We start from the raw sequence: 21451 nt of genomic DNA, 5'->3' as shown, positions 1-21451 counted from the left end.
GCTAGATATATACATCATAGCTTGACTGCCCATACTCCTATGATACCATTTGTAGCCCCTCATAAAGGACTTCTCTGTTTTGTTCCTGTTCTCCGTCCTCTTAGGAGCAAGTTTTGAACTCCCTATTGTTTCATATATTACAGTATTTAGACCTGTCCTATATTGGGGTTGTTTGTACTCACATGTCATTTGGTTTTATGTAATGTCCCCTTAGAGAGACTACATTTCTGGTGTTATATAGGACCTTGAGTGAATTAGGTTTCTCTCTTGCAATGGCCATTATTCCTCTCATGTTCTATTGTTTCAGGTAATATAAAAAAGGGTTTGGTACTGTGTTGGCCAGAAGAGTAAGGTGTGATTGTTCTCAGTGAGAGAAACCAAGTAATCTTGTAGATATGATAGCTTTTAATGGCTAACAAAAATACATGATGTCATAGAGAGCTTTCGGGGATATCCACTTTTCGTCAGGGTTGAATGAAACTAGCTTGGATGGCACATAATTATAAACATACAGATGCGGAGGGGAGGGGGGGCAGAAACACATCCCTCTTGATCTAAATAAATGTTCACACAGAAATAAGACTTAAAAAAAAACAAAAAAAACAAAAAAACACAAGACAGTCTGAGCAGAGAGATAGATACTAAATCAGTTCACCGAGTTGAGAAATGTGAACATTTTAGGGTGTCTCTTATCTCTAATGCACATAGAAGAATATGGAAATAATACCTCAGCAGCACTACCTATTGGATGGAAACATTCTATGATCAATTTCTGAATTTTTATGAGAAAAACAATTATTGGTAAAAGGACACCCGTCTTCACCTCCTTCAAACCTTTCACATTCCTCATTTATGCAAGAATCCAGGGCTGAGGTTCATTCCATTCTTGAGGGTGTCAAACATGGCCATAAACTTATACTCCCAAATTCTTCTGTGACACTGTGACTTGAAGTTGCCCTTCAGTAGGATAACTCATGTTCTAGGCTGTGTCCCTGACCACAGAAATGTTTTGCCACAGGTAATTCTGTCTTTCCCTCTCCAATTGAGTATCAATGAGATCTCATCCTGGCTCTCAGTTTTTGTCATGTTTCCCTGAAATAAAAGCCCCCCAACAGGACACTTACTGCACCAGATCAGGTACACAACATTGGACATGGAACATGCAATTGTCCCTGGGATCTTATAGTCCTGCTGTGTGTTGGGGATCTGTATCCCGTCCACGGTCAGTATATACAAGTCTTGCAATTCCTCACATTACTGGGATAAGTTCCTTTGTGTGTCAGAGGGTAATGCACTCCTGATTATAAAGTTTCTCAAATTAGAAGGTTGCCTGTAATATAGGAGGGGAGGGTCTGGGAATATGGTTGTCAGATGGTCATCCTTGTGTAGGGTATGATGGAGTTTCTTTGCAGTCTTCCTTAGTACCTCTAGCCGTGAATTGTAGGTCACTACTAGAGGCACACAATTGTTTTTTTTCTTTTTATGTTAAAGCTTGCATTATCATTTATTTTTGTTGGCCATTAAAAAAGTATCATATCTGCAAGATTACTTGGTTTCGCTTACTGAGAGTCACACTATTGTTTTAGGAAACACATTTTGAAGGCTCCAAAGTGCTGGTGCTTAAATGGGCCCCCATTGGCTGTGCCTACCATGCCACTTATTCCAACTATGCTAGAGGGGTCAGTATCCTAGTTGCTAAGTCAGCCCAATTTGCTCCTGGCTTGACCGCTCTGATAGCCAGTTGGAAGCCTACCTTAATTCTCTCTTTTTTCCCCAGCACTGAGCCAGAGTAGTGTAGCCCCTCTCCATGGGGTACCGAATATAGACGAAATAGGGAAGGATTTAATGGCATCTACTAGCAGGAAATCTCTGGGGACCAATTGGTTTTCCATAGAATGGTATAAACAAAGTGCTGATTTTTCCTCATCTCCTAACTTCCTGGTACTTTATAACTATTCTACAGAAGGGCGCTCTACCAGCTACCAATGAGTGAAGCCCCAATAGTCTTCATTCCTAAATCCAGGCGGACGTAGCAGATTGTAGCTCCTACCACGCCATTTCCCTCCTTGCTAAAATACTAGCAACTCGCATAAAACTCAGTACTCAAACAAGTTATACATGCCAATTACTCAGACTTCATGCCTGGCAAGAGTACAAATATAAACTTCAGGCAACTCTTCCCACAATTACAATGTTCATACATAAGATGGGTGAAGTGGATACCTGTATCCACCGACGAGACTTAAGCTTTTCATTCTGTAGAACTGAGGTACCTGTGGGCGGTGATGGCCTGGTTTGGGCAAGTCTTTATTAAATTGGTGCAAATCTTGTATAATTTCCTGGTTGCTGGTGTCAAAACTAATATCCATAAATCTGGGCGGTTCTCCCTAGGTAGGGACGTGCGGCAGGGTTGCCCCGTTCCCTGCCTTATTTGCCCTAGCTAGTAAGCCTCTTGTTATGAATTAGTAAGTGCGCCGTTGAAAAAAATATATATCTATATGGGTTGAAAAAAAAATTTCAGGAAGCTTCAGCAGTACAAGTCTGACAGGTTCCCTGTAAAGGTCTACTTGTGGAGTCGGGCATATTGAATATTGTTAGAGCGGTATATCAAAGGGAACAAATCATTCAAAATCAAAGAGGAGAAATCTAGGACAGCGTTCTGCAGGTGATATAGGATGTGAAGGCAAGCGATCTCAAGCCATCAGAAATATTGGAAAACGTGCACAGCATAGACGTCCAACCTATAAAGTACACTATATGGACAAAAGGATTTGGACACTGCAGGTTTTTTAGAAAAAGTGCTTTATTATCCTATTTAGTAACAGGTCGGCCCTCCTTTTGCTTGTATTACAGCGGTAACACGTTGCGGCAGACTTTCCACAAGTTCTCTGTAAGTCTGGGCAGGAATAGCTCGCCATTCCTCATGCCAGGCTGTGAGTAGGGATTGTTGTGAGGATGGGCATGGGTGGCAGTGTCGTACCCGTCGCTCCAGTTTGTCCCACAAGGGCTCGATCGGATGAATGGTTATTCCAAAATGAGCAGCTTTTTATTTTACCCATGCCCTTCCCAGCATGCTGTGCGACAAACTCCGTATTTGCTGATTTTCTGAGTCCAAATCCTTTTGTCCATATAGTGTAGTTCTCCACAAAGGCACATGTAATAGAACACTACTTCCCCTTTAATTGAAAATATTACAGCCACAAAAGAAAAAAACTTTTGCGCAACATTCCCATGTTAACCTATTTGTACAAGATTAGTAAGGCCGCCTGCACACGGGCGGAAATCCCGCGGCGGTATTTCCGCCACTGAAAGTTTGCATAGGAGTGCATTACAATACGCACTCCTATGCAGACGGCCGCGGTTTGGCCGCGCGAAATCTCGCGCGGCAAACAAACAGCGGCATGTCCTATTTTTGTGCGGGGCTCGCACTCACCCGGCCGCCGGCTCCGGTCTGCGCATGCGCCGGCTGCGCGGCAGGCGGCACATGAAAGAGCCGGGGCCGCCAGGCGCGGGTGAGTACGCGCTCGTCTCTGCAGGCTCTCGGGTCGGGTCCCGCGGCGAGAATTCTCGATGCCGGATCCGACCCGCTCGTCTGCAGGCAGCCTAAATATGTTATTTTCCACACCCCTAAATGGGACCCCGTGTCAGAGTCTGATAGAGGTCGATCTGACACCCCGATAGAGTATGGGCATACTCCATAAGGGAAAGCCATATATCCTCCCTAGAATCTGTATATAGTTTATTGGTCCACCGACAATAACCAACATGGTCATTGGAGATCTCTGGTGAAGAGTATCCGCAGAGTTTTGTATTTGTAATTCTATGTGAACAGAGTATAAAACAAGTTAAAAAGCAGTACAGGGTAGAATGTCAACACTTAATGTATATTTAATGGGACTGACCAGACCCTTGTCAGATGAGTCTCCAGCAATTGGCTGAGGGAATCCTGTTGCTAGAACCCCCGGCATCAACTTATATGTGAGGGAACCTGTCAACAAGTATTCAGTCCTTCCTCAGGATATCCACAGGGGTAGTGACTCACAGACCTTAGTGGGCAAGAGCGGAGATGTGTGATTGGCTGCAACAGACTGATGCCCTGTCAACAGCTGACCGCAGCCACAGACCACCATCAGGGAAAAGGGAGCTGCTGGAAGCTGGGAGGTTCAGCAAAGACTTGTTTTTTCACATGGCTAGCAATTCTATATGCAAAACGCCCATGTGAGGGATGTTTTTTCACAGAGCTCTTTTTTTTTTTTTAAAGCGATACCACTTTTTGGATACACAATGTATTGCAGAACATTTAAAAAAAGGAAGCATATAATTTTTGCCATCCAGCTCTGACAATTTTTTTTTTTTATTTGCGTGTTGAGTCGTAGTTTTTATTTGTACTATTTTAGTGTAAACATGGCTTTTTTATTAAAAGGAAAAATGAACGAAAAAGTTTCCTGTGCAAAAAAAAAAGTGTTCAGTTTAGGCGAGATGCGCACAGGCAGATTTGCATTGCAGATTCCGAAGCAGGTGTCCGCCTCCAGATTCTGCAGCAAATACCGTCCATAGCATGCTATGGAAAAACGCTTTTTTCTGCACATAAGCAGAAATAAAATTGTGATTTTCCCACTCAGAGAAAAAAAATTAAATAAATCACAGCATGCACTATTTCAGCGTAGTTTCTACACGGACAGCTTACATTGAAGTCAGTGGAAGCCGTCCGACCCGTCTGCGATTAACATTGTGCCCAGGCCTCGGATTTCATGTCATTGGCTAGTGACGGCATGGGAAAATCTGTACTCGCCAGCCGGACTATCCGCAGTACAGATAAAAATAAAAGACGGGTAAGCAGGGCCACCAGCCGGGCACAGGGCCTGATCCCGCATCTGGCATCCAACCCGGTCATGTGCAGGCGACCTTACTGTACAGGCCATTAGGAATGCAACAAATCCAGACATGGATTTTTTTTTTTTTATTGTTTTTAAAACAAAGAGGGGAAAGTGTGAGAAAGTATTGTTTTTTTTTTGTATACACTTATGTCCATGTAGGGGACAACTTGAACCTGCGATCGCTCTGTTAATACATTGCAGTACTTCTTTACTGCAATGCATTAATGTTTTTCGTAGCAGTTACATGCCATGGCAACCCATCAACCCTCTACAATTACATGGCAAAGAGCTGATATCAGATGGAGCGCCCTCCCTCTCTGAACCCTTTACACAGCAGGAATACATGTTCTCCCCAATCCCCGCTGTTGCAGCAGGAGGCCAGCTGTCAGTCATACTCTGCTCCTGCTGTGGCTGGTGCAGGCTCAGCCTCTGAGCGAGTGTCATCCATAGGACACAAGTCAAGGCCTATTTACTGTAACTCCAACCCTAATATGCAAGTTAACATCCTGGCTGGGAAGAAGGGGTTAAACCTTGCAATGTGGTAAGTATGTAACATATGTAGTGCGAGACAGAATATGAACAATGTAGACAACTACCAACGTCTGGCCACACTGGATTTAAGGGGGAATCTCTACCAGTAACAAATCAGCACTGTACGGGGTCAGACGTCCAATACCTGGTATTCTTTTTCCCCATTAAAGGGGTTCTGACATGAAAAAAAAAAAATTGTACTCACCTTGCCTGGCCCGATCGCCAGGCATGTCCCCTCCAGCCGGCATCTTCTTCTGTGCCTTTAAAGCAGAGCAGGAGCGGTCAAAAAGACCGCTTCCTGCTCTGGTCCGTCCGTCAGGCACTTCCGAGGTCAACGGACGGACCGCCACAGCAAGCACGTCACAAGGAGTGCTTGCTGTGGGCGGCCCGTCCGTCCGGCTGAACTCCGGAGTGCTGCGCATGCGCAGTGGAGACGCAGCCCGTCCTGACTCCTGTCAGAGGGCACCTCTCCACTGCGCATGCGCGCGATCCCGGAGCGGCGCGGCTGCTGGAGGAAGAAGACTGCCTGCCGGGAGGCATACTAGCACTTTCTGCTTAGGTTAAGCAGCGCTGCTGATTAGAGCCACCTAATTGGCTCTTCGACACCACGTGACTGCACAGCGTGCACCAATCAGGTGGCTCTAGTCAGGCTGCTTAACCTAAGCAGAAAGTGCTAATATGCTGCCGGGAGATGACCCCCCGATGTCAACAACAACAGGAGAACAGGTAAGTATAAGATTTTTATGCTTTAGCAGCCATTAACCCATGGGTTCCCTGGGTCCATTAGGCAGACCAGGGAACAATGGCTGCTAAAGCATAAAAAAATTATTCATGTCAGAACCCCTTTAATTAGGTTACAGGAATATCGGAGGGAAGGATTTTGTTTCCAACCTGCAGCCAGAATTCTAAGCGCTTTCGATCCCTCCCAGAAATGTGTCACATCCAATTAATTGATTACTGCTGCTATATTGGGCACCGCGCTCCTTACCTGGGGGAGGGTAACACTGTAACAGCCTGAGCAATTTCACAGAAAGCCAGGGAGCGGGAACAAAGTAGTAGGTATAATCCTGAAGATCCGTGGAGGCCGAGGTGACAATCTGTAAGTGGGAGCAAATAACGAAGTGTGAAAACATGAGCACGACGATATATTTATATCCAGCGATGCCGTTTATAGAGGACCCATCACTTCTCCTGAAATGTCTGTTTAGCTAAAACTTGTATTGCCTGTGAAATTATTGTGGATTGTGGTTAAGACCCCTGCCTCGCTTCGTTCCTCTATTAATGCTCCTAAAATTTTTTACAAATGAACTGACAACTGGGTGTTACTATTCCTCTAGTCAACAGGGTGTGTACTTCCACAATCTGATGCGGTCAGCACAGACCGGACAATGTCTTGACAGTGCCACGCATTAGAAGTCAGCATTCCTGCAAGTCAATGTCAGACTTAAGCCCCCTTTACAGGCAACAGTGATCGCTCAATCTCTTGTGCGATAATCGATGCGTGTAAATACGACCATTCGTCCGAACGATGATTTTTAGTAGAGCTTAAAATCCATCGTTTGTCCAGAGAGCTGATAGCAAGGACTGAATGCTGCGTTTTCCACATTAGTGCTGATAACATTGTACTTGGCTGCACTCCCACAGCCGAACAAAGGGGCTGTATGCAGATAGACCACCTGCTGTTCTCAGCATACAGCTCAGGGAAACTCATTTACATGCAAATGAAGCTAATAAGCTGCTAATCGGCATTAGTGCCCATTAGCAGCTTACGCAAAAGGATTGCTCAAACTGTCATTCTTCCTATCTTTTGAACAGATTTTGAGCGATCGTCTTTGCGTGTAAATGGGGCTTTAGTCATAAAACCGTGTAACGACTGAGAATACAATACAAAGCCAGAGTCTTCTGCAGGAGGAAGAGATGATCATGCACAGACTGAGGAGCAAATACCCAACACAGTCTGTACATGGGTGCCCTTTTCTCTGGTTTATATTCTCAGTCATTGATACAAGGCCTGTAAGAATAAAAAAAGGCTGACATTGACTTGCAGGAATGCTGCTGTCCAATAGGTGGCGCTGTTCCATCTCACTTTCGCAAATTCAAATTTCTGAGAGGAGCATGCATGGGCTTCTAAGTGCTCTCCCTAAGGGGAGTATCTCTACAGTCTGTCAGGAAGGGTAACGCCCAGCAGGCAATTTATTCATCAATTTCTAGGAGAGATAACAGGAACCGTGTAACAGTCCTTGGAAGCTCTCCATAATAGAACGAAATCTGGAGCGCCGTTTCTACTTACCATATATAATTGCGATACAAAATTAGAACACAATTATTTACTACAACAGACGTGTCAGGAGATGAACAGATCTTCTAATGTGCAATTCTACTCTTAGCAACAATTCCCATCTCCAAGCTGAGGAATTCTGCACTTGGCTTCAGGATTTTTATACACAGATTTTAAATTCTTCTTCTCCTCCATTTATATAATTGCTTCCAAAACTCTTCAGGTCGTCTTGGAACCCAAAGCAGTTGAGCTCCATTCTAAGAATATGCACTTTATTTTTATACGTTGGGGACCAAGCGAGTCCCAACGGCTGACGATCACATCTACGATAGGCCATTCTTTCATGGTTTCCATCCAGCATGCAGGGTTAAGTCTTGCTGTCAAAACGCAAGAAATCTTGTAAGTCAACGGGGTCTGTTGGTCCTGGTTTGGGATTTGGCTGCGATTTGTGGTATCACAGCCTTATTACTGGTCAGTCCAACAGCGTCCACCGGACAGCTATCCAATGTGTTCATAGGGGAGCAGAGAGCATAGCACTTGTAGTGTTCAATGCCCTAACATGGTCCCTCTCAACAGCACAGGAGGCATCACAGAATTGGTTTTAGGTTGCAACTGCAAACAGGAGCAAAATAAATATATATATATTGTACTATATGGTGGTTGCGATTCAACTCCATTCTTTATTGGGAAAAGTTACAAGCGACTTGTCTTGAGAATTTTGCAGTTTTTAAAATATTGGGGCGCTCCGGGGGTCATTATGGTACTATAATACCAATTGCTTACTTTGGCTCATTCAAGTGGGACCAAACTGCAGTATTAAGTATAGCCACTACCAACTGTAGGGAGCTGTAACTAAAACAAGAAATGTGGCCCCTTTAGTCAGCTGATCAGCAGTAGTGTCAGGTTGGGCTGTTCATCTCAAATTGATGAGGGTATAAGAATTAACCATTTACAAAATAGTCCCAGGAAACTTCTAAGCTCCCAGAATGCACTGCTGTGATAAGAAATTATCTGAATTCTAAAACCAGATTTAACCCTTTCCAATCCAATTTTGCATTCAGGGTTTCGTAGGGGGCTTTTTCTGCCGTTATGCAACGCCACCATCTGCTGGCTAAAGCCAGAACTGCAGTATGTGACACTCCGGAGAGACTCCGATAGCGGAGCAGATGATACACAGTAAGAATAGCCTGTCGGGTATCTTCCCTTAGGCTTCAAAGATGTCAGACAGTGGATTGGGAAGGGTTAAACAGGAATGGAGAAGAACACATGACAGAAGTAACAAAGTACTTAATTCTGTAGATTTTCATACAATTTTGCTCATCACCGTTCAATAGCAGAGTGTTCCATTAAGGAAAGCTACAAACACTGCAGACGTTTGAAGGGGATTTAGAACACTGTGGCAGATTTACTAATCAGGGTGGTAAAATGTGACCAAATTTTGGCACAATGTTGCAGGGAGACTTTGGCACAAACCAACCAATAGGTGGCATCGAGTTAAATAATATGTCTAATCGACCATCCAGCAGGAGCCACGGTTATAAATTTGGCACATTTAGTCTCCTTGGTCTCGGTTTACACCATTAGACAGGACTAGTAAGTCTTCCCGCTGCGTCACAAGCACTGTCTGCAGAGTCTCAGCCGACTGACAACTGCTGCTTGTTCTTCATCTACCCAGAAGTCAGTGGCGTCTCCTCCTTACCCTGCTCAGCCGGGACACTGCAAGGGAGACGGAGGTTTTGAACTCCTCAGGATTCTTCTGCGCCAGAGTAGTGATCAAACTGGTGGCTGCGGTCACAACACCCTGCGAGGCAATGCAGAAAGACACAGATATAGCATGATTACACCCAGTTTAACTCATATATGAGATAATGCTGTTAGAGTCTCGCCGAAAGGACAAGGAGATTCTGATTACAAGCCAAGCAGCAATGCTCAAAGTCAACAGCAGCTGCAAAAGCAAATAAGGTTTTAACCTCTTAAGGAGTGCTGTAAATATATGGGGCTCGGTCCTGGGCTTTAATCCCACCCAATAGAAATATGGTGTGGGATTAAAGCCTCTGTTCTGCAATCAAGCAGAAGCAGGTCGATCCTCAGCTGTTAGTCAATGCGTGTTTCTTCCACTACGTGACCTGTCCAGGAGCCCCCTGTTGCAGCAGAGCTGCAGGCTCCTAGCTAACCCCGATCAGCTCTATTACTACAGAGGAAGGTTTTCCCCTGTAACTGGGGCTCCTATGGATGCCGCTGCTACAGGGGAAAAAAGTGTGTAATAAAAAAAAAAAATGTAAAGAAATGAAGACCATGTGAATGATCTTCAGAGGTCTTATATGTCGTCATGGGGGTCATAGGTGGTTAAAAAAAAAAAGTTACATGAATAAGTAAAAAAATATATAAATATTATAGAAAATCATCCAAAGCCAACCAAAGCTGTTGCTGTATGCGCCCCGTAATGAGGATTAGATTATACACCCCGCAAAGGGGAAGATGGGGAAAGCTGGATACAAAAGTCATAATGGCCAGAAGGTGTTATTCCTCATGTACAGACACTGCAACTTAGGCCCCTTTCACACGGGCGTTGCCATTTTCGTGCGCCCACAATGCAGATAAGAAAAAAAAAAAAAAGGCACATGAACGAGAGAAAGCCGCGGCTAAATAGGAGCCTATGGGAGCTGTCAGCAAAAGGAGGGGGAGGGACTTTAGCAGTGCTTGCAAAGCCAATTTCCCTCCACTCTCTCCTTAGCCCATGGGAGCTGCCAGGGAGGGGTAGGGACTTTAGCAACACGAGCTGCTGCTAATCTCCCTACCACCTCCCTCACCTTTTCCGACGACTCCTATAAAAAGTCTATGGGAACTGGCTACGTATTTCAGCAGAGCATAAGACAAGTTCTATCTTTTCCGACCGCATGGAATGCGCACCAGAAAAATCGCCCATCTGAATGGATGCATTAGGACCCAACACTTCAGACAGCTGGGATTTCTGTGGCGTTTTAGCTCAGCAAAATAGTCACGATAATACGCTCGTGTGAAAAGGGCCCGATTCTGAAAAGTTATATACCATTTCTATATATGTACTCCAAAACGTCTGGAAGAAAAAAAATCCTCATCTTATCCCGCAAAAGACGAGGCCATATAGGCACAACAAAAAAGGAGGCCGGCAGACTTTTGTAGTGTGAAAACCCTCAATACTAAGAAACGTTTCTGTTCGATCCCCCTTACCAGATGCTGATCGTTAAGGAGATGAACCACTCTGGAGGTCCACTCATTGGTGAGCACAAGGTCTGGAGAGGTGCGATAGAGACGGAGTAGACAGAGGGCCGCGCTCTGTTTAACACTGTCCATTGTGTCCCTATTGGATACAACACAAAATCAGAAGGAGTTCACAACAGAAACTTACCAGTGGAGAAAAAACAAAAACTGGCATTTCCACCATCATACAGAACACACTGCTATCATAAAGTTATAGAATTACTAATATCGCACAGACACTTTCACCACTACTGAGTGTCTGATATCGGGGGCTTCTCCGATACAGCATGTTCCTGAAAGTCCTAATGTCTCAAAAAGAAAAACACCACAAGGACGTCTGACAGCTTTAGAATCTCCCTTATTTCAGGCTTTGAGATTAGCTTTAAATGAGCAAAAAAAAACAAAAAAAAAAAACCTTTCAACTCTCTTCTGGCATGCTTCCTTTAATCCTTCTGATGCCGGGACAACTTCTACATTTTTTTGGCATGCACAAATAAAAGTTGGGTTATGCAAACACCCACAAAACAAACATATATAAGGCGATGCCTGAAATTCGACACCTAATATTGTGAAAATATCACCCAGCACTTTACACACACGCAGGCGTCTTCATGCAACTTTGCATCAAATGCATACACACAAGTTTATGGTGAAAAGCCTGGTGGAACCCCAATCTTACAATGATAGACCCATGCAGTACAGACTTAGAGTGCAAGGCACCTTGATCTTTAGTTTCATAGTGAAATGGCTATAAAGGTTGTAAGAGATCAAGCACGTCTGTTTTGGCCAAAACCAATGCCATGCCTGTTCCCAGGTTGTGTGGGGTGCTTCAGATCATTATCGTACACAAAAAGAGTCAGAGCCGCAGTACCACACACGACCCAAGGACAGGCGTGGCACTGCTTGACATTTTTGATCCTGTACAAACCTTTAAAACGGATACCTTTTCATGTGAGAAATCCAATTCCCTCCTCTCCTAAACCATCTGTGTGAATTAACGGTCCCCTTTGAATACTAGTTCCAGTAGTAGAAAGTACAGTGTACAAGAAACGAACGTAAGAGCTACAAGTCAGGCCTTACCCAGCGACCAGTATCCTGGGGATTTCTCCAGCAAAGGCTTCTGCCATCTCTCGGCTCCCAACGTTGGCAATGCAGTGCAATGCCAGCCCCATAAAAGTGGGGTTGCGGCTGGACAGGTCATTCTTGATGGCATTGTTAATGAGGCGGATGAGTTCACTGTTCGAGTTGACCAGCACGGAGATGAAGAGGTAACCCTGAAAGAAGGGGCGAGTGAAAAACTTTAGGACTTCTTACCAAGTAGTTCCCAATTATCTACTCATGCCTTTATAAGAAACATGCCTGTCAACTCCACTGCCCACTTAAAGGGGTTGTCTCGAGGAAGCAGTGAATTTTTTTTTTTGCCCAGTCCCCCTTATTAAGCATACATTACTAAGCCCCCCTGTAAATGACTTTTCTAGCTGGTTTGTACTTAGTTACAGCGTTTCAGCAACTTATAAAAATTTTCCCAAGATGGCCGCCGGCTCTTTTCCCGTCGCTTGCTGTAGCCCGACGTGCGCGCTCCCGAGACGCTACCAGCTGTGTCTCCCTGACAACCAGACGCCCCGCAGCCGCCGACCGGACCCCTGGATTGAATGCGGCCGACCACGGCACACAGTCACCCACCGCCAGGCAGCAGGTAACCGGCGCTAGACCCCTGACAACAGACGAAGGCCCCCCCGGCCCAGCGGCAGCCCCCCCCCCCCCCCCCCCCCCATCACTTACCTGGGCGGCAGGACGGCTCAAGTTTCTGCACCTTCCTCTAAGAGAGGATGGTACAGAATGGCCGCTCCAGCGCGCTCCCGAGAAGTGACAGCTCGTCTGCGCATGTGCAGAAGAGCTGTAGCGGCTAGCAGGCTGAAGCGGCTCATGCTCAGAGCAGAAGACCGGACTGCGCAAGCAAAAAAGCAAGCTGCCAGCGAATTTAGACGGCACCATGGAGACGAGGACGCCAGCAACGGAGCAGGTAAGTGAATAACTTCTGTATGGCTCATATTTAATGCACAATGTACATTACAAAGTGCATTAATATGGCCATACAGAAGTGTATACCCCAACTTGATTTCGCGAGACAACCCCTTTAAAGCATAATTGCTCATTGAATTGTAACATCCATCAGTAAGTTATCTTCCAGACTTCTAGAAGGGGGATCTGGCACTTTCACTCACCACACATGCTCTACAGTAAACTACACGCATACGGACGGACACACACAATTATATACATACCATACACGTGCCTATTGTTTGCAATGGGACCTTAATACATCACATGACCGTCGCATGCAGTGCGGTGTGATGTTTCCCACTGAAATCGATGGGTAACACTTTGCACTGCATACGCAGGCGTGAAACATGCACCTGAGGAGCCCAATTTTTTGAATAAAAAAAAAAAAAAAAAAAGCCTTGCCGTGAAAGACGCTCATTAGCAAGCGCGATATCAGGCAGAGTTTCTCTGCCACAAAATCCACATACAGAGTTAGATGCCATTTGCTGTGGCCTCCGGGACCCACATCTATGTAGAGCAAGGAGGGTCCTGCCACCAGCCACCGCATCTAGGCGGAGAATGAATGGAGCTCACGGCTCTCAATTCACTTCCAATGGAGTTTGAGAAAGCGTTTTTAAGCCACGTTTAATAGACATGATGCCCAAACCCCGATATGTTCATTTCTGGCCATTAACAGGATATAAAGGAAGAAATTGCGCTCCATCTGCACGTAAATCAAAGGAATAAAGTGATCTGCGTGCCAAAACCACACAGAGCGGCAATCTGTCAGCCCTGCAACACTTCACGCTCCGGAAAAAGGATTAGCGCGCTAGTCAGGGCAATCAGCATGCAGGACAATCACCGTCGCCGCTCAGAACCGCGTTACCTGTCCCTAACGACTATCCATAAATCACAGTGAATGGGCAGTAATGGGGTGTACAGCACCTCATAAGAAGTGCTATAACCTATTCAAAATAGACAAGGCTACCATAATGTCACCAACAGGGGGCTATGAAGAAAGGCAAAGTGAGGTGGGAGGAGAAGAAGCGGCCATGCTTTTATCTACTGTATGTGGCTTAGGATTGGAGCGTGTACATAGCAATGGAAGGACATATCTTGATGCTCTTGCATGAAGGCTGCATTAGGAGGCGCTCTATTACTGCAGAAAACCCCGTCCATCGAGACATCTGGAAGGTAACATTGCACACGTCTCGGCAGCAGCTGTGACAGTCAGCGCCTCAGGCCACCAGATGCGACCATCCCAGGTGACAAGACGAGAGTGAAGGTATAAAACGGACAAGTCATTTCGCCAATGTCTAAGTATGCTGGGGGAGAAAATGGGAAAAATTTGACTTACAATCTGCTTTTCTGTATATTTGTTGGAGCTGAGCAGATTTACCGCCTCCATGTGGCCAAAATCAATGTCGTGGCCGAGTAAGAAGATGAACAACAGCTTGCAGACATATTTCTTCTTGCTGTAGCCATCTAAAGCTTTGTCTCCTGTGAAAGACATAAAGATGCGGTGAATACAGCGAGCAACGCTACTACTGCGCCATCCAAAAACGTATAGTTAAACGTGTAACATCGCCACTTTATACAGAGTTTACATACAAGAGGGATTCCTTCTACAATACGATGTCTCTCTGCCACGGAGTAAAGAACTGCACAGTAATAAGCACAGAAGGTATACATGAGAAGGACCAGCATGATATGGCGGTACTAGTTCACACTGAATAGCCACTGTATTACAGACACCCATCTAGAGCGCCGGACAAACGTTGGCCTTCATCGTTGCATCCATCAACAGGTGTCGGATGATTCCGGGTGCGCCAAATCATTCCCTACACCATTATTCCACCAACCTCAACTGTAGACACCTGACAGGAAGGGTTCAGCGATTCATGCTGCTTGTGCCAAGTTCTGATTAGACAATCTTTCAACTTTTCAATTGTACTTTCGCCCACTGCAGTCTTGGCTTTCTGATTGTCTTAGACAGTAATGGTGCTCCAATTGGTCATCTGCTGTTCTAGCCCATCCGTGCTAGGAAACTAACCGCTGTGTGTTCGGACACTTGGGTTGAGAGAACTGGCGTTTTATCTGGCTGTAATTTGCATAACCGTGCAGAATAATTCTGGACATCCTCGGACCCCTTTCGTTGAGGAGTTCTTTACGTCCACAGGATCGCCTTTAGCTGGAGGTTTTGCCTCGATCACACCATTCTTGGTCTACTCTCCACAGTTGCAGAAGAAAACCTAACCGGATGCAGTTTTGAAAAACCCCTTTCCCTGTCTGTCTAGCACCAATGACCAGGCCTTGTCTGAAGTTGCTAAGAGGGCTTGATTTTTCCCAACCCAAGGCCGGGCTCAGACGACCGTATGTTTAAAGCCCTTCGTGAGTCAGGCCGGGTTATACCGCTGTACAGCAGTTGGTGGGCTGGCCTATTGCCAGATATGGCAACGATATTATAACCGCGTATCTCACGCACGCTGTCATGCGCAGTCTGCCCGTTTAAATCTTCCCTGCTGTCACTCTGGCGTGTATATATGCTGCCATACGCAAGGTCATTGTGAATGGGCGGTGTTGATTACGCACCCAGAGAGAACGATGGGTAAAACACCTGAGCGCTCCAAGAAGAGAACAGCTGGATGCAGAAGACAAGCAGCCCCACGTGTCTGCTGCATACCCTGCTCGGAGCACAAAGTGATCGCTCAAAACTGTCAAACTGCTGTTTGAACGATCACTTTACTCTCTAAATGCACACAATGATTATCGCTCGAAAGACGTCTTGAGTGATAATCCTTGCATCTAAACCAGGCATAATTCAAGGACCATAAAACTTTCACTCCCTTATCACTGACTATTTAACAAGGTTTGCATTTCTGTAGTGGCATTCATCTAACGGCTTATTCAGACAGGTGTATATCGGTCAGGTTTTCATGCCGGCCGATACAAACTGTCGCTCTCTGCAAGGGGAGGAGGCAGGCCGGACCCCTGTCTGCCCCTCGCCACTGTTTGCAATGGAAGGGGGTGGGATGGGCAGAACTTAACTCTGGCCCAACACGCAGAGGGGGCGGAAGCTCACTGTACTGCTCCCGGCCCGCCTCCTCCCCTTGCAGGAGGAACAGCGTATATCGGCCGGGCATGAAAACCCGACCGATATACACCTGTCTGAATAAGCCCTAAGTGCAAATTAATCACATCCATGATTAGTCCATTTGCCTTGTCGTAAGTGTGTATAAATATATATATGCATGCCTCTTCGGAACGATTTCATTTAAGCCTGAAGAGCCCCAAGTTCATTTGAAAGCTCGCTATAACATCATGTATTTTTGTTAGCCATTAAAGCTATCATATCTACAAGATTACTTGGTTTCTCTTGCTGGGAACAATCACATTTTGCTCTACCGGCTAACACCGTACCAAACACTTGTTTTTTTTATTACAGCAAACTAGCACATGCTGCGCACTTGTCTGCCCGCGTATTACACAATGCATGCACGCAAATGTGAACAAATCAGCGCAAGACAAGTTTGATTGCCTGCAAATTACCGCGTATCACATATGCATACATCACATGCGTAATACGCGGTAAACTTCTGCTCATGTGAGCCCGGCAGAATGTGGATTAACACTGATGCTGCACCCCAAAAAAACCTGCTCATGATTTTATGCTGCACCCCACTTGTCTAATTTCCATAGAGGTAAAGCTTCAATCCTGAAAGTGTGCGGGTCTCTAATAAAGTGGCCATTCAGTATATAATGGAGTATCTGGCAGGTAAAATACGTGCTGGCATATTGCCCGCTTTACAGAAGCAACAACACAACGTCATGAATATTAAGTGTTGTCTGGAAGTGGAAGCGTTGAGCTCAGGCTGGTGAAGAATGCTCCGCAGCCATCAGAGCCAGCAGGCCGGTGACCATGTGACATTACATTATATTGCCCTAACGAGCTATGGGTTACTGACATCAGGGGGCAGACTGAGAAATTTAAAGAAATTCAGTGGGATCTTTCCAGGACGGCCCCTTTAAGTGCTATTAATTATTAAGCACTGCAGAGTATTTCCACATTACAGGCAACGTGAATATAAGGCAGGCCTGCTGAACGTTGGCCACTGACGGTGCAGAACATTCCAAGCAGCGGGGAGAGGTCACCCCGCCAAGACGTGGAAACGAAAAGTGCTGACTTTATTCCTAGAACCGTGTAAGACTGCAGCTTCCGCTCGTACACGCCGGGCGCAGCTTTATCAAGAATGTCGCAAGTCCTGGTGCCGTGTAAGAACTCATTAAAGGGGCATACAGACCTCAGAAAAGGTCTATTGGTAATGATCGTTAGTAAAGGCATTCTAACGAGTTACCAAATATACCTTCTGTAACGAGGTCCCGCAGCTTTCAATATCACTGCTTGCAGTCACTCGCTGAGCACTTTTTCCTTCGCCTAAAGTTCCAACAACTCACTCACGCACTCCGTTCCCCCCATCCTTTCCCCTGTATGACAAACACTATGGGGGAAGAGGTTTTCTTCCTTGTGATAGTTTGATATCTATTAGACAAACGAGGTCATATCTCATTATAATGTATTGGAGAACCTCAACATCCTTCCGGGTATAATTCTCAGGCCACGTGGTGCGTCCTCATCTGAACAGAGGTATTTCAGATGTAACCCATGTATCTAACCTTTGTGGGTCACTGAGATGGGAGATACATTGTATCACTCTAACCTCTACAATAGAACGTCAGATCAATATGGTAGCATGTTGGACTACATTGTAATCAGCGAGCAGCACTAGCACAAGGATTGACCACTGTCAGATAAAAATCAGTACACTTAGGCAGTTTTCACACAGCCGAGAAGATCTCACGAGATTTGAGTGCTGCGAGACACACATTCTTTTTAATGGGGTCAAACATGAGCGTTTTTTTCCCCCCGCATTGCGGGGAACAAGTCGCGGCACGTCCCTTCTTTGGAAGTGCTCTTGCATCACACATTACTTGCAACATGGCTGGTGGCAGCATCACACCATGTAGGAGGCGCAAAGGTTCCCCATTGAAAATATTGAGGAACTCCACGATGCTCGGCAGCAGTCGTCGGCCGTGGCGGGGGACCGCTACTTCCCCGAAGTGATGAGGCAGTTTTAATATAAAAACTCGTCGAATCTGCAGGGATACGAGGCCGTGATTCATGCCCCGATATCGCACTCGCCTGTGTGAAGTCAGCCTCAGGGTAGACTTATACGTAGTGGGAATGCTGCAGGTTTTCCATGGCAAACCCCGCAGACAATCAGTGCAGGTTTGGGCTCCGAATTAGTCGCGCTTCCGCAGCAGCTGCCAGAAGATGCCACACTCCTCTGGAACAGCGGCGATGCGTTCAGAACGCCGCCGGGTGACCGGTGAAGGAAGCGCAGAGAGCACAAAGACTTGAGGTCAGGTGGAGTGCGGTATCCTCTGCATCCACACCAACTTAGGTGCAGAAATGCTGCACACTTGCTATGGAATTATCCGCTGTGGATGCGGATCACTGGGCGCCGGTAACCCACAGGGGCGCCGGTAACCCACAGGGGCGCCGGTAACCCACAGCGGCGCCGGTAACCCACAGCGGCGCCGGTAACCCACAGCGGCGCCGGTAACCCACAGCGGCGCCGGTAACCCACAGCGGCGCCGGTAACCCACAGCGGCGCCGGTAACCCACAGCGGCGCCGGTAACCCACAGCGGCGCCGGTAACCCACAGCGGCGCCGGTAACCCACAGCGGCGCCGGTAACCCACAGCGGCGCCGGTAACCCACAGCGGCGCCGGTAACCACTCCAAGTGATCCGCTGTAGCCTCATGCAGACCACAATTGATTACTAGGTGGCAACTAAAATGATTATCGAGCAATCAGCAGTGCTTTGCATGCTGTCCGGCTGCGTTCACACTTTGTTTTTAAAAACAGTGTGCAGTTTTTTCTGGGATTCAAAAATGCACCAAAAATGCGCTGTGCGGTTCAACAAAGAAGGATTTAAGAAAATAGATTAAAAAAAACTTAAGAAACCGCATGCAGTTTGACATCATCTTGCATCATGATGCGTTTTTTTGGCTGCAGCTTAGAAATGCACAAAAACCACCAAGTATGAACGCAGCTTTTGGCCAGTTTCAGTTGAGCATATACCGGCCACATATCTGCACCTGTAATACGGACCCGTGTTCTAATCCGACGACTGCAGGGTCTGCTGAACCCAACTTGCAGTATCATAGAGACCTATGATGTAAAGAGTTGGGATCAGGAAACCCCACAGATGGGCTGGGACCCGAGCAGATTATGGACAGAGAAATGCAGCCATACTACTCATCGGATACGGCCTCCGGGCACGGTCACACCACGCCGATTTACTGCAGGTTTTGTTGTGGCGTTTGTGCAGATCGGCGGCGGATTTCATCCCATCATTTAGAATTCAGTTAAAAGGGGGAAACCTGCAGTAGAATCCACAACAAATCAGCGACACGTGAAAGTGCCCGAGAATGGATGGACTGCAGCGTACCCTCATCAGAGCCGCTGGAGGTCCGTCACATCAGGACAGATTTGTATCACCTGGGACTACAACAATGAAAGTTCCTATTGAACGACCAGCAAGCGGAGATCTTGATTATTGTGAGGAACGGATACACACAAGTAGAACGGATAAGTCTACGAGTAATACGTATTTGCTGCAAATGCCTTCAGAAGCAGCGATGTGCTGCGCCATCCACAGACCGGCTCCTTCCAACCCGTCTACATGTGCCCCCCACTTAGAGGACGTGACCATGTTCAGCGGGGCTGCCAAATCAAGAGCTAGACCATGTAGACCAGATGAGTCTGCACAAGCGCCGACGCAACTGCTAAGGTTGTTTGTGCTTGTGCAGAGTGTTAGACTGACGGACCTCCCCCCGCTGGATGGTCGGCCTCTCATTCTCTGTGAAGTGCTGAGCGGGGAGCGTTTCCACGGAGCTTATTAAGGAGTCGAGGCTGGAGTCAGAGTGTGGAAAAAGAGGAGTCAGTCGAAAATCTGGCTTACTGACCTCCACAGCCCGGGTGTTCCTGAGGCTTTTCCAGGGAAAAAATATTTTTTAATGATTATGCTGAGCTATGCCAGAAGCACAACGCTGGAAGTGGTAACCTGTATGAGGCTGGAGCCGCACACCGTGCAAAGTTCTACCACAAGTAAATCTGGTGACGAAAATGCATCTCACATGCGGATTTCGGTGCCGAGAGGCTCTTTATACAACTTTTCCATGAGCCGTTGGCCTTTACAATGTAGTCACAACTTAGACACAACTTATTGTGCACTTTCACCCTTTTGAACGATCGTTGTTCACATTCACTATACAGGGACTGAATGAGCCAACGATGCATCTGCCCGTCTGCATGAGTGCGAATGAGTCAGCGGCGACGTCACTCGCTCCTTCATACAAGAAGCGGCTCGTCTAAAAGGACCCCTAACTGCAGAAAGTTATCCTAACAGGCGCACACATCACCAAGTATATCCAAAGGTTAGAAGAGGAACAAGTATGGCTTCCCGGCCTCATCAGCCATGTCGGGTCTGGAATACTTCAGCTTTAACGGACAGCAATTAATGATTTCCAACAGGTGTAAAACACAAGTAAAGATGGGATATCTAAGACATTCATTCTAGAGGCAGGTAAAGGGATGCAAGTACAGGGGGGATGATAGATCTGAGCCTGATCGCCTTAGTAGTGAGACAAGAACCTCCAGGGACGACAACAGCAAAAAAAAAAAAAAATACAGGATGGAACAGAACCCGGCAAACCATGTGGAGATCTCCCCTCCGCTCTCCCCCGCCCGCCGCCGAACCTTTTCTCTCGAGCGGGCAGGTACTCGCTAAGGGCAATGCTCGCTCGAGCAATTGCCCTTAGCGAGTATGCTTGCTCATCACTATATTATATATCTATATATTTTTTTTTTTTCTTATTTTTTTTATTTTTTTTTTGGATTACAGAGAGCATACGGCGACAGTTTTGGTTGGCGTCGGCTTTGGGCTATTCTCTTTCTTATGTATACATTTTTATTTTATTCTGTATTTTTTTTTACTTCTGTATGTAATTATGTTTTTTATTATCTATGCCCCCTATGAAATCATGTAAGACCTCTGGGGGACATTTACTTTTTTTTTTGACATTTTTCCACTGTAGCTGGGGCATCCATAGGAGCCTCAGTTACAGGGAAAATATTCCCTGTAGTGACATTAGTCACTGACAGAGCTGATCAGGGTCTCCAGGGACCCTGCAGCTCTGCTGTGCCAGGGAACCCCGGTGGTCACGTGATCACTGCCTCGTGTAGTGGAAGTTATACCCCCACTTTCTAGTACACTGTATACTCTGTGAAGGAGAAGACAAAGGGTTAGAAACTCCTCCTGCCTTCTCCTCCGGGTTGTGACTAACAGCTAACAACCGGACATGGTCCTGCTTGATTGCAGAAGCAGGGGCTTTAAACCCGTACAGTATTTTTACAA

The 21451-nt window shown here is 46.3% G+C and overlaps 1 protein-coding gene across 1 annotated transcript in view; it reads right to left on the bottom strand.

The window, feature by feature from the left end:
• LOC136582191 (AP-2 complex subunit alpha-2) overlaps nucleotides 1–21451 on the bottom strand; it is a 57172-nt gene that overhangs the window by 10149 nt on the left and 25572 nt on the right. Inside the window, exons 3-7 of the mRNA XM_066583041.1 lie at nucleotides 14327–14469; nucleotides 12007–12200; nucleotides 10897–11026; nucleotides 9386–9487; nucleotides 6397–6505 (exon numbers count right to left, since the gene is read on the bottom strand). Of these exons, the coding sequence (XP_066439138.1) occupies nucleotides 6397–6505; nucleotides 9386–9487; nucleotides 10897–11026; nucleotides 12007–12200; nucleotides 14327–14469 (678 nt within the window). The remainder of the gene's footprint in view (nucleotides 1–6396; nucleotides 6506–9385; nucleotides 9488–10896; nucleotides 11027–12006; nucleotides 12201–14326; nucleotides 14470–21451) is intronic.

This window comes from Eleutherodactylus coqui, chromosome 11, assembly GCF_035609145.1.
Source record: "Eleutherodactylus coqui strain aEleCoq1 chromosome 11, aEleCoq1.hap1, whole genome shotgun sequence".
In the NCBI taxonomy this organism is placed as follows: Eukaryota; Metazoa; Chordata; class Amphibia; order Anura; family Eleutherodactylidae; genus Eleutherodactylus; species Eleutherodactylus coqui.
The sequence above is the reverse complement of the archived record's forward strand: the minus strand, read 5'-3'. Positions and strand labels throughout refer to the sequence as shown.